We start from the raw sequence: 13,274 nt of genomic DNA on the forward strand, positions 1-13,274 counted from the left end.
CGAATTGACGGCACTTAGACTTTGAAGTGACAGCTCCTAATGACTTGTCTAGCTCAGGAATATTTCAGGGCATTTTCCTGTAGCTCCTGGCTGCCTGGAGAACGCCACCAGTAAATCAGGAAGTTGCTGAAGTTTCAAATGACAGCCAAATGGCAGCGAGGGGGCCTGAAATGTGACAATGAAGCCACCAGCAGGGGACTGGCACACTGGACACCATCCCAGCAAACACAGGCAATCAGTGAGTGGGCTTGCAGTGCTTCCCTCCCGCTGCCACGCTCTCTGCAGACCCCAGTGCCCACTTAGCTGTGGGCTCTGTAAACACAGCTGCCAGCTGATACAGGGATTGGAGCTGTGTGGGGTGACAGGGACAATCTGATCTTTATTATTTGTTCTGTTTCCATTCCTGAGGCTTGGAGAGGGGATAGGGAGCTGGCTTAGAACTGCTCTCTGCTGCACTGCAGTCGCCTCTCATCCAGCTCAGCATTCCAGGATTTACAAGCCAGCCAGTTTCCTTTCCAGAATCCCTGTTGTAAAGGGCTCTGTTTGCTGCTCACCCCCGTGGTGCCCCTCAGGGTTTGCTGTGTCCCCAAAGGGGACACTCCCATTTGTCTCTGTGGCCCCTGGTTTGGTTTTGGCTGCGATGCTGCTGTGGGGGTCTAATATTTGGTTTCTGTTCCACCCAGTCCCTGTTCCTTCCTCCAAAGCTGAACAGCTTTGCTAAATAAACATGTCTATGTCTGAGGTTTAATGGAACCCTCTTCCCTCTCCGCAGCTGCTGCCCTGTGCTCCCCTCTGCCCACAGGCCTCTGAGATCCACCACGGCTTCTCATGCCCAATTTCCAGCCCTCAGCTAATCAAACTCACATTGCTGATGCTTCTCAATTGAGAGAAAATGAGCTCAGCAGTTGGTGGGTGCCTCACGTGGTCCGTTGTAGCCCCAGAGCTGCCTGTCTTCTCCTCCAGCAATAACTCTTGTAGTAATCCATCACTTGAGTGCGTGATCCCTGCAAAGCCCTGCAGAAACAGAACAATATATTCTCACAAGCGCTGTTGCAAGAGAAAAATGTAGCAAAAAACGGACGGAGGAGCCTGGAAATATCTGCTGGCGTGGTGTGAGCGATGGCTGGTGTGTGACACCGGAAAACCAGTCATGCAGCCAGCGGAGGAGAGGAGAAGGTACGTCACCATCACCCCCTGCCTCTGGGATCTACCATCTCCTGCAGCTGCTCTGCTCTTCCAGGACTGTTTGCAGGGGGAAGGTGTTACGTGCTCCAAGTTGTAGCTCAGAATAGCTGGGAGCTGCTGAAGGAAACCCAGAGGGGAGCAAATCAACTCTCCAGGTTCTCCACGAACAACTGGAGAACTTAGGAGTTAGAGCCCCTTGCAGGGAATCACAGAATTACAGAATGTGCTGAGTTGGAAGGGACCCACAGGGATCATGGAGTCCAACTCTTAGCCCTGCACAGGACCCCTTTGCTCTTGGTAGGATCAGTTTTGAGGCTGTGTCTGGGTCTGTGCATGAGGATGGAGCTGTGGGACCAATTGTGCTGTGGTGACAGCACTGCTGGTACCCAAAATGAGTGGAGGGTCAGGTCAGGGTGTCCCCTCTGCCTTGGTGAGGAGCTGCAGGGCCTGAGAAAGGTGTCTGTCCCCTTGCAGGTGTCACAGAGCTGGGAGAAGGGGACAGCTGAGTGGTGGCCACTTCAGCTGAGCTCCTCCAGCATCACTCTGTCCCCACGAGGCACCTCTGCCTGCAGCACTGAGTGTTTCCAGCCCATCAGACTTCCACTCCTGGTATTCCAACTTGGTTTAAATACAACAGGTAGCTGGAATGACTAATGGATGCTGGAGTGCTGAGAGAGCCATCAAGTGTGTTTTGTTTTCTCTATGGGGAGTGGGTGGAAGGAAAGCTAAATTACATCTTCAGGATATTAAATATAACTCTTCACATTAAACTCGGAGTTAGCCATGAATCTCTTTAATGACAGTGCAAGCTGCTTCACAGCAGTAAAAGTCAATGTTGCCACAATTAGACCACTATTGTCTTGCAGTTAACAGACTGCTGTAATCATGACTCTGTCATATTATTAATCGCTTTCTGTTTGGACCCTGCTAATTATCCCCTTTGGTAACTCAGTTTGGGTATTATGGAGTCATCAGGGACATCAAGCTGAAAGGTAGTTCAGCCATATCTCTTAATTAGTTCCCATCCAAGACGAAACAAAATGGGTGATTTTACTGATGAGCTGCTCCCTGAGTCCACAGATCCTGGGGTGAGGAGTGCTGGACTGACCATGGAATGATTCCCTATTCCTCAGTTTGCTTTTAGCTTCACAGTTTTATTGCCCCACTGGCTCTTCGTCCTTCCCTGGGCCTTTAGTCTTTGATTTAAAGGCAGCAAAAAGCAGTGACCTTCTTGGAAATTTTACAGTTTCGAGCCGTTCTGTGAGCTTTTTGGTAAGGTTCAGTAGCAATGGGTTTAGATGGGACAAAATGGGTAAAAACCACAAACCAAGGCGCCGAGTCAAGGCAGAAATGAGATCATTTGTGGGTGGCATTGATGGGATTCAGTCTCCTTGATGCTCTTGTTGCTGCTATCGGCTTCAGGTCTTTTTTGTGGTGTTTTGGTAACAAGTGGGTTATATAATAAATATATAAATAACAGCCCGGTGACTTATCCTAAACATACCAGCTCATGCAGGTAGATGTCCGTGTTCATACCCATGTCTTTCCTGTTCCTTGTTCTCCTCTCCCTCCTCATTAGTCAGTCAAGAGCTTCGTTACTGCTGCTCTGGGGCCAAAAGCTGAAGATTCCTCTGGGAAGCAGCTCCTGCTCCCAGGGGGGAGAGAGACTGGAAAATAACCATGTTAATTTGTTTTTGCGACCTCCTTCTTTTAAGCTTGATCTTTTCAATTACAAGTTGTAATAAACCCCATTTTCCAGCATGACAGTGTCTCTCAGGGGAACTGGGAGAGGATGAGGGACCAGCACAGAGTTTGATAGGACCAGGGTGAGGAATGGCTGGAGCTGCTCTGCACCTCTATCACACCACTTACCCAACAGCAAAGTGACAAATAACTCACTGTTAATCTTTTTAGAGGAGAATACAATAAAAACATAGTTCTTGTCATGTTTTTCCTCAGGTGGGTTGTTTGTCAGAGTGATAATGTGACTCTGTCCCTCGTGAATGGTCAGGGGCTGAACTGTTCCTGCATCAGACAGACTCCTTCCTCACTGCTGGATACAGGCACATCCCCCTTTCCCCCCTGCTTAGGACATCTTGGATCCAAACCTTGCACAGGGTGGGATAATACTAACCAAGGAACTCATTCTTCCCCTTTTCTGAGGTGTCCTTTTGGCCTGTTCTGTCTTTGGGGGAACTGGCCTCACCTCCCTCTGTGCCAGGAATACCCAAGCAAGCTCTGACCCCGAGGCATTTTCTGCTAGATGAGGAATTATCCTGTTTTTACAGTTCCTTGTAAGTTAAAGGACATTTAAAGCATAACATTTTGAATACTATGTATTTTCTAGAAAGTAAGTGGTATTTTCAAAGTCATAAGAGAAAGCTCATTAAGTCAATGAAGGTCAATTCTGTCCAATTGATATTTAAGTTTAATAAGTTGCGAAAAAGTCCTGGAGAATTCAATGTCATTTTCAAACAACCCAATATTCTAACCAGGCAGATGCTTAAAAACTGCCTGTAAAATCCTGATCCCTTCTCCTCCTGCTTTATGGCAGCTGCCAGAGGAAGGAGTAGGAGGTCATGCATAAAAGTGTCTGTAATGCTGTCAGATACATTATGAATGCCAGCCTGGCAAGGAGTGACAAGAACCAAGATCTTTCTCAAGCTGGCAACAGGTTTTCTGAAGGAAAAACTGATTATTTCTGATGGTTTCTATTAATGAGCCACATGGCCCATATAAATCCTTGGAATGGGTGGAAATAACAAAAATTCTGTGTCATGCAGCAATTCCCAGGAGAGAGAGATTCTGCATCACAATGATTTCCTTTGTGCCAACAAAGAGGTATTTGCAAAAAGTCCAGGTTCTTGAGTTTTTTTCTTATGAAAGTGTTTGAGTTTCCTGGGCACAATTCCAAGATTTAACTCAAAGTGTAGGGAATTGGTGCCTCTCTGCTCTCAGCTTTGGTGAGAATACATTTAGCCAAATCTCTGAGGAAGCTCAGCCGCTGACTTGTACAACCCCATTCATTATTAAATAAGATGGGATCTGTTTATTCACCCCAGCAGCGAGCTGTGTTTCCACCTCGGAGCTGAAGGAGAGAATAAACGCTGCAGCCTGACCTGTACAGGAGGCTGGGAAAGGGAAAGAGGAGTTGCAAAAAGCTCTGGATGACATTTATTCTTTCCCTCCGGACCTGCTGGCACCTTCCAGCCCTGCCCTTGGGTTGAAAGCACCCCTGGGCAGTCGGGGAGCTTCGCCTCAGGCTCTTGGTGAATTTGCTAAGCTCGGTAATTTTGTGGGAGAACAGTTTCCCCCGGGATATCAGAAGCAACAGATGGTTTCCCAGGTGTTCAGCAGAACTGACTTGCTCAGGTGTAGGTGTCACATCTTGTGTCTGGTGCTGCCTTGAGATTTCACTTGTAGGAACTGGTGCAGCAATCCCAAACACCCAGGAGCTGCTGTATTCCCAGAGGCACATGAGCAAAGGCTGATGGCACAAACGTGTTCCTGAACACTTTGCTGTTACGGTTCATAAATGGTGGGTGGGGTTTTGTTGGTTTTTTGTTTCTTCGTGGGTTTCTTTCAATAATTTTAAAATTCAGCTATTTTGTCAATGTAAAAACTTTGTCTTTTCTCATATTTCATAGATTTTTTTCTTAGCCTTAAGCATCAAGGACAGTTTGGACAAGGCTCTGAGCAACCTGGTCTAGTGGAAGGTGCCCCTGCCCATGGCAGGGGGGTGGAACTACCTTATCTTCAAGGCTCCTTCCAACCCACACCATTCCATGATTAAATGTCTGATTACAGCTGTACAAAACTAAACTATATGACCAAGGGAAGCAGAAGGTCTTTTATGACTCCTGTTTAAGGTAAAGCACATGTCAGGAATCACATTTATAGCACAGAGGTGAGTTCCCCAGTTCAGAAATGCAGAGGTCACCGACCATGTTCCTCGGGGTTAGACAGGGAAATAAATGTGGTAACAGAAAACATTTATGGCTCAAGAATAGCCATAAATAGGGTGAATAAGAGGTAATGATTATTATGTATAAAATTTTGGAGTGTTTGGTGTTTTTTGCCTTTCTGTCCTGACTTGCACTTAGGTAATTAAGAAGTGTTGTTCTACTGGTAACTACAAATAACACAGTAGGCAGTCAGGAAATTGTCCATGAACTCAAAGCAATCCATGTAGTCCTGACACTGCAGACTTACCTCCAGAGCAATCCCTGGCTTCACCATCAGGGACTGGTATTCCTTGTGATCCTCATGATCCCGAACTCCTGGAGTTTTGGTTTGGGTAGGAATCTGGGAATTAATACACTGTAGGAAAGGAATTCAAATAGCCAATGTTTTCTCTTTGTGAAGTGCTGTGAATAATTTCATATCCTAGATGTGTATACACACACACACACACACACATATATATATATTCCCTCTTTCCCGATTCTTCAGCCACATGTATGGAAGCTCTGTCCTCTCCAGAAAAAGACTGAAATGCTGAATTACACAACACATGAGGCAAAAGTGTCTCAGAGAGTCAGAGAACACACAGCTCCTGTGCTGTTCAGAGTAAGGAAGACTGTGCAGTACTCTCTGTACAGCCTCCTTCTTCGTTTGGTTTCTCTGCATCAGCAGCTCGTGATCTTTTTTTTTTTTTTTTTTTTTTTTGGTGTTGGTATTTTCTTTTTATTCCCCCTGGACACATCTGGACAAGATGGGGGTGTTGACAGTACAACAATAATCTACTTCCAGGATGGTGGTAGATGGATTTTTTTCATTATAGTGCCTGAACAGCCGTGGCGTGAAGCAGAAAGGCACCTTCTGCCAGTACAGCACTGGAGCTTGTTTCTACCATGCAATTGTACAATTCTTCCTGATTTCAGACTCAGCAGTTTGCTGATGACACAAAACAAACCAAGGGTGATATTTTATAGCCAGTTTGAGCATCGTGGTATGAAACTTCATAGCTCTGGCCAGATGGAGACACTCATTTCCACCCAGACATGTCCCAGGTCTGTCCGGGGATGCTCATTTGGGTTTGACTCTCACTTGAAGAACTTGCCAAGAGCTCTACATTAGTTGTGAGATAAGTCAGCTTGGACCATTTCTTCCATTTACTTATGATTTTCTCACCATCTTTCTTCTCTCCTCTCCCGTCCCTCCCCTCCCTGTCGCTGTTGTTCTCTCCCTGTAGAGCTCTCCGTCAGCCTCCTTGCAGTCATAGTTATTGTGTGTGGACTGGCCCTGGTGGCAGTGTTTCTGTTTCTCTTTTGGAAGCTGTGCTGGGTTCCCTGGAGGAACAAGGCCCTTTCCTCTAACCTGGCCGTGCTGAGGAGCGAGGCAGGCTGCCACAAGGACAGCATGGCAGACAAGCTCAAGGACACGGGGGCCATCAGCTTCCTGGAGGCGGCGGTGAAGATCAGCCACACGTCCCCAGACATCCCTGCAGAGGTCCAGATGTCCATGAAGGACCACATCATGTGGCGCACACGGATCCAGAGGCAAACCACGGAGCCGGCGTCTTCCACCAGGTGAGTGAGGGGTTGGGAGGCTCGGGAGGGATGTGATACCCAGTGTGCTGGTTTAAAGGTAAGTAAACCAGCAGGGGAAATGAACTCAACTCAAAAGAATAACGATTTAATAGAATAATACAATAAGTACGATTATACAGACAAACAGTTGGTTTTAACCCACAAAACCCAAATGCATAACCCAGCACCCTGGGGCATGAACAGAGTGGTGTGAGTTGGGCCCCCTGAGTCCAAAGGAAAAGGAGAGGGGAAAACCTGTTGGTGAGAGTGCTGGTGCAGTCTGGGCAAGGGTGGTGGTTGCAGTCTGGTTGAGAGTGGTGGTTGCAGTCTGGTTGAGAGTGGTGGTCACAGTCCTCCTCTGGATCCCACAAGTGGTTAAAAAAGTCCCAAAACTCCAAGATTATATATTCTCCAGTTCAGGCAGGAATACCCAGTACTTTCCTCAGGGCAGGGAGCTCCACAAAGGGTGTGAGAACAGAGGCCTCTTATCTCACAGGCCTCTTAACACCCAGTTTACAGCCTGAGGAGTCAGTGGTGCTCTGGGCAGAGGGTGTAAATGGTCTACTGAGAACAGTTTCTGGGCAATGGGATGGAAGGCTCTAGAATACCCAGTTTTGGGTTACACCCATCCAGTGATGAACTGGTCCCAGCTGTTCTAACTAGGACACTGCCCCAGCCTGGAGAAGAGGAGCCTGAGGTCAGACCTCCTCAGGGCCTGCAGCTTCCTCTCGAGGGGCAGCACTGATTTCTGCTCTCTGTGAGCAGTGACAGGACCCAGGAAATGGCTGGAGCTGTGCCAGGGGAGGCTTAGGTTGGGTATCAGGAAAAGGTTCTTCCCCCAGAGGGTGGTGGGGCACAGAACAGGCTCCCCAGGGCAGTGGGCACAGTCCCAAGGCTGCCAGAGCTCCAGGAGTATTTACACAACACTCTCAGGTGGGATTGTTGGGGTGTTCTGCGCAGAGCCGGGAGCTGGACTGGATGATCCTTGTGGTTCCCTTCCAGCTCAGCGTATTCTGTGATTCTATGATTCTACTCAGCAGGGTCAAGGTGCTCAGCAGGGATGGGGTGCTCAGTAAGGACACTGCTCTGTGAGCAGCTGGACGGGCAGGAGGATTGCTGAACGAAGTCGAAGGTTCAGATACCATCAGGGAGGCTAAAGAAAGCACCAACATGTTGGATTACTGTCCGAAGATTGGCCATTAACCAATTAATGTGTTAAGACTGGCTTACCGTGGGCCTTTTTAAAAAATCGGGGATTGAAGCCCTATTACTGTGACTTGACCTCATTGTGTCAAGTCACCAGCATGCTTTGGCCACTTTAATTTTGTTCTAACATGAGAGGCAGGCTGAAGTATCAATGATGTACTCTGTCAGACAGAATTAGACCTTTTGGCTCGCTCTCGCTGCCGTGGCTCCGAGCGGGAACAATTAGATCAGCAGAATTGATGTATTGCTCAGTGCACAGGCTCAGAACCAGCTGCAGTTGGTGCTTTTGCCCATCTCCATCTCAGCCAGGGACAGAGACATCAACATACCCTCAGGACGTGGGGTAAGGCTGGATGAACGTTGGGACACCTTCTTGGCAAGAATACTGAGCAGAGATTTAGATTAGATGTGGGGAAGGGGTTCTTTACTCAGAGGGTGGGGAGGCCCTGGCACAGGTTGCCCAGAGAAGCTGTGGCTGCCCCATCCCTGGAAGTGTCCAAGGCCAGGTTGGACGGGGCTTGGAGCAACCTGGGCTAGTGGAAGGTGTCCCTGCCCGTGGCAGGTGGTGGAAAAAGATGAGCTTTAAAGTCTCTTCCAACACAAACCATCCTGTGATTCTATGAAATACAGTAGCTCTCCTTGACACAGAAGGCGGTGAAACGGGGACAGGAAGGGGTGATTGCAGGGTCCTGGCTGAGCCCCAGCACTTCTGTTTGCTTCGCTGGCCGTGGCCGTGATGTGTGAGGGAGAGCAACTGTGAAAACAGACATTGCTCAGAAAATTGGCTGCATTTCTGCAGAATTAGTGAGGCACCGACCGCAGCCTCCTGTTTGACGTAGCTGGAGTTAAATCAACACTGTGCCACCTGCAATTCTGCCACACACTCTTTCATTTATCCACACGGCTCTTTGGGCTGCTGATTCCCTCTCTGCATGCACATGCTCATTCTTTTTATTACACCTTTCCAAGAGAGGAGAAAAAAAAAACCAACCTCAGCCTGCCTGAATTAGGACAAACAAAGTGGGACTTGGCTGTACGTGGGCAGGTTTCAAACCCACTTTCTCCTTGGCAGGTTCCTCTGATCCACAGCCCAGCCTAATGCCTCCGAGGAATGTGCCAAGGAGAGTAATTTCTCTGAGCACCACGTACCACCAAAAGCTAATGCTCTGGCTGTACCAGTTCTTGGTTTGGTTAAGTAACTCCATAAACTGCCCTTGTAAACACCAGATAATCTGGAATAATGCCGTGAGTCCACAGAAAGCTTTTATGCTTTGCTTAGATAAAGCTTTGCTTACACACAGCTTCGCTTGTGCTGGAGGGGAGCTCAAGGCAAGAGATGATTCCTGACAAGGCTGTGCCTTCCTCCCTGTCAACAATTATCTATCAGCTTCTGATGAGTCTGTTGGAAAAGTCTGGAAGCAGCAATACCCTGCAAAGCCAATTGGATGGGGCTTGGAGCAACCTGGTGTGGTGGAAGGTGTCCCTGCCCATGGCAGGGGGTGGAATGAGATGAGCTTTAAGGTCCCTTCCAACCCAAACCATTCTAGGATTCTACAGATAAAACCTCACCTTCTGAGGTGGTCATGGTTCTCTCACAAAGAAAAAAAAAGTGAGGTTTTTTTTTGCCTGAGAGAATTTAGTGCCAGTATCTTGGACTGAGGGTGGGAATAGTCTGGATTGGTTTTGATCTGGTTAAGGAGTTGTTGGGGCTCATCTGTTCAACTTTGGGCTGTGACTATTGTAACAGGTGAAAAAATGCAGCTTGTTGCAAATACTCTGGAATTTCAGAGATTTGCTGGATGGGTTCCTTCAAGATTTTTGGAGGTGTTCCCCTCCGTGTTCAACTTCGATAACACACACGATTTCTGTGCAGAGGTCGGGGGGACCTATCGAACTCCTTCTTGTGCTCTCCTGCTTTCCAAGCTTAGCATTCCAGGGGAGAAAAAAGAAGAGGAATATCCTTGGAAAACCACACAGCTGTCGTGTCTTCCTCCTGCAGGCACATCTCCTTCAAGAGGCACCTCCCTCGGCAGATGCACGTGTCCAGCATGGACTATGGCATGGACCCCCCGGCCGTGGCCGAGCAGCCGACCAGCATCGGCCGCATCAAGCCCGAGCTCTACACGCAGAAAACTCTCGACACCGAGGACCCCAAAAAGGAGGCGGAAAAAACCTGCGGGAAAATCAACTTCACCCTCAAGTACGACTACGAGAACGAGACGCTGACCGTCCGGATTCTCAGGGCTTTTGACTTGCCAGCCAAAGACTTCTGCGGCAGCTCGGACCCCTACGTGAAGATCTACCTCCTGCCCGACCGCAAGCGCAAGTTCCAGACGCGGGTCCACAGGAAGACTCTGAATCCCACCTTCGACGAGTCCTTCCACTTCCCTGTGCCCCACGAGGAGCTGGCGGGCAGGAAGCTCCACCTAAGCGTCTTTGACTTTGACAGGTTCTCCAGGCACGACATGATAGGGGAAGTTATCCTGGAGAACCTGTTCGAGGACTCAGACCTTTCCCGGGAGACTTCCATCTGGAGGGACATTCAGTACGCCACGACGGTGAGTGTGTGCCGGGGAGGGGCAGCCCTGCCCTGGCAGCGTGTGTGGGGTGGTGCTCTTGGGGTGGTGTGGGGTGTCTGACAGGTACCAGGTGTGTGCTTGGGCAGGGCTGGTTGGGATTCACTTTTGTGTGCGCTGCCCAAAGGGGTGAGTCCTGCACAACTCCCCAGTGATGGGTTTGTTGCCTCCCTGCAGTTGGTCCCGTCAGCCCTGGGGACCTGCAGCCATGGCACAGGTGTTTGCCATGTGCACATGGTCACAGCAAGAAAGAGCTCTGGAGGGCCAGTGGGAGGTGCTGGGCTTTGCTGCACTGAGAGATGTCAGATGTGCTGCTGGCAACTCTTCCAGAGGTGGGTTTGGGTCTTTTAGCAGTTCTGTTGAATTCCCTCTGAAAGAGAATCATAGAATCATAGAATCATAGAATCATAGAATCATAGAATCATAGAATCAGCCGGGTTGGAAGGGACCTCTGAGATCATCAAGTCCAACCCTTAGTCCACTACCTCCATGGTTCCCAGCCCATGGCACTCAGTGCCACATCCAGTCTCATCTTAAAAACCTCCAGGGATGGAGAATCCACCACTTCCCTGGGCAGCCCATTCCAATGGCTGATTACCCCCTCTGGAAAGAATTTCTTCCTAATATCCAACCTAAACCTCCTCTGGCAGAAGACAAGCCTCAGGGAAGTCCCAGTTCTTTCTGTGTCACACGGAGCTGGCAAGGGAAGGCACTCACATTGATCTCTGAGTGCAGAGCAATGGAATTAACCTTCCAGAATAGCTGCCTGTTCCTCCACTGCCCTCCCAGGAGGACCTGGCTGGTTCTGGGGCAAACGAATGATTGAGCTGCTTTGCAGCTGGACACCAAGTCCATCATTGTCCTTGTCACTTCACATTGTTATTTCTGAAACTGAGATATGAGACACCCTCACCCCTGTGGCCCAAAGGGTGGGCCCTGTCACGTCTGTGCTGGTGATTGGCAGAACCCCACGACTTGCAAAAATCTGTCCTGCAGTTCCCCTTGTAGCTCATCTCACACCTTTGCTCTCCCACCTTCTGTAATGGGGAGAGAACTGTCAAACACAAACCCTTACTGAGTTGTGGTCAGCAGCACCAGAAGGTGTTTGCTTTGTAACTCTGCAGGTTTTTCCTCACTTGTACCCCTTGGTCACTGCTCTCAGTGCTTGTTCTTCCACTGTAGTGGGTTCAGAACTTTCTAATAGAGCTGTGAGGTCTCACACATGTGCCCAGCACTGTGTCCTGTGCTGCTGTGCCCAACAGGGACATGATCCCAGGCACCACAGGGAACACAGTATGCATGCAGGATATCTAGGATATCCAGGATATCAGCCCTGGAAGGTGGCTCTCAGGCTAGAGCTGTCCTGGCAGGGCACAAAGAGCTTTTCCCCTGCCAGTCTAAGGACGTGGAGGTGGATGTGATGCCTGCCAGGTGCTCTAGGGCAGTGCTGGGAGCTGCTGCTGTGACGCCTTTTGAGCATCTTGCCTGGAAGTGCTGTGGGAGGGAGGCACAGGATCAACCACGAGGAAAGTCAGTGGTGTTAGTTAGCAGGGAGCTCACAGCTCTTGGCTTTCAATCCACAAGTAGCCATGGCTGCTATGGCTGATGGATGGTAATGAAAGGAAAAATGCTGGCAAAGAGTCAAGGAGGCACCAGGCACATCCTTCACCTGGCAAAGAGCTGCTGGGAGGGGAACAGGGTGCATCAGATGTGCTGGTGCCTCTTGGAGGAATCTACCCATTGGCTCTGCAAGAAATAGTGGGTGTTTTCCCAGCTAACTAAACTAATTTAATGGGGGGAAACCCGACAAAAACAGGTGAAGATACACCAATAGAAGGGTTGCTGAGGGAAAAGCCTCCAAAGAAGGTGTGAGAGGAGCAGAGCCAACATCATGCCCAGGGCATGTTTGTGTAGCAGCCTTGCAGAGCTCCCACGGACACGTCAAGTGCCACATTCGGCTCCATCCCCTCGTTCTCTCTGTGCCATTCTTAAGGAATGAGCTGATCCTGGTACATCTCAGCCAGTTGTAGCACACCCAAGGACATTTCTGTTTAATCAAAATTGAGAAGGGTAAGTACAGTTTTCATAAAACCCAGAAAGAGCTCTGGGTGACTAATAATACATTAGATCAATCGTGTGGGTAAGAGGATGGGAACACACTTAGGCAAAGACCTAGGCTAGTCAAATAGCCAGCACTCAGCTGCTTAATTAATGACTGTACAGCTTGTGAATCAGTGAAACACTTTTGGTTTCAAGTCTGCAAAGGTTATTGATTCAGAGCTTCCATTATTTCCTAAAAGGTACTGATATGAATTTTGGAAATGTCTCAGTGTCTATAATCTGCAAGAAAATAATGTACCCACAGGACGTGCTTTGGTATTTATGGTTGCAAAGAAAAATCTCTTGCCCTGATACAAGGAAGTCAAGGAACAATTTATGTTCATTTTATAGCCTGAACAGGTTTTCCCAGTGCCAGAAGAGGAATAGAAGATGAAGTGGTGTCCAGAGTGTGCTCTCACCACCTCACACAGTCAGTGATGTCTCTTCTGACGTGTGTCCAAAGTTTCCTGCCCCTCGTCCCTCTCAAACCAACTAAGAACAAGGAATGCATGAAAGAATAGACCCAGTCAAGAATAACAATTTTATATAATATTCATTAGTATTCTGCACATCTAAGTGGAATAAAGATTTAATCTTTGCCTTACCTGAGAACGAGCAGGAAATAATTTGGCAAAAATCTCATCCATCAACAAGATCTATTCCCTTAACACTCAGC

The 13,274-nt window shown here is 48.6% G+C and overlaps 1 protein-coding gene across 1 annotated transcript in view; it reads left to right on the forward strand.

The window, feature by feature from the left end:
* The window catches only part of SYT6 (synaptotagmin 6), a 36,413-nt gene that overhangs the window by 12,600 nt on the left and 10,539 nt on the right, over positions 1-13,274 (forward strand). The window contains exons 2-3 of the mRNA XM_017821268.1: positions 6,380-6,716; positions 9,922-10,480. Of these exons, the coding sequence (XP_017676757.1) occupies positions 6,380-6,716; positions 9,922-10,480 (896 nt within the window). The remainder of the gene's footprint in view (positions 1-6,379; positions 6,717-9,921; positions 10,481-13,274) is intronic.

Source organism: Lepidothrix coronata, unplaced genomic scaffold (assembly GCF_001604755.1).
Source record: "Lepidothrix coronata isolate B3197 unplaced genomic scaffold, Lepidothrix_coronata-1.0 Scaffold90, whole genome shotgun sequence".
Lineage (NCBI taxonomy): Eukaryota > Metazoa > Chordata > Aves > Passeriformes > Pipridae > Lepidothrix > Lepidothrix coronata.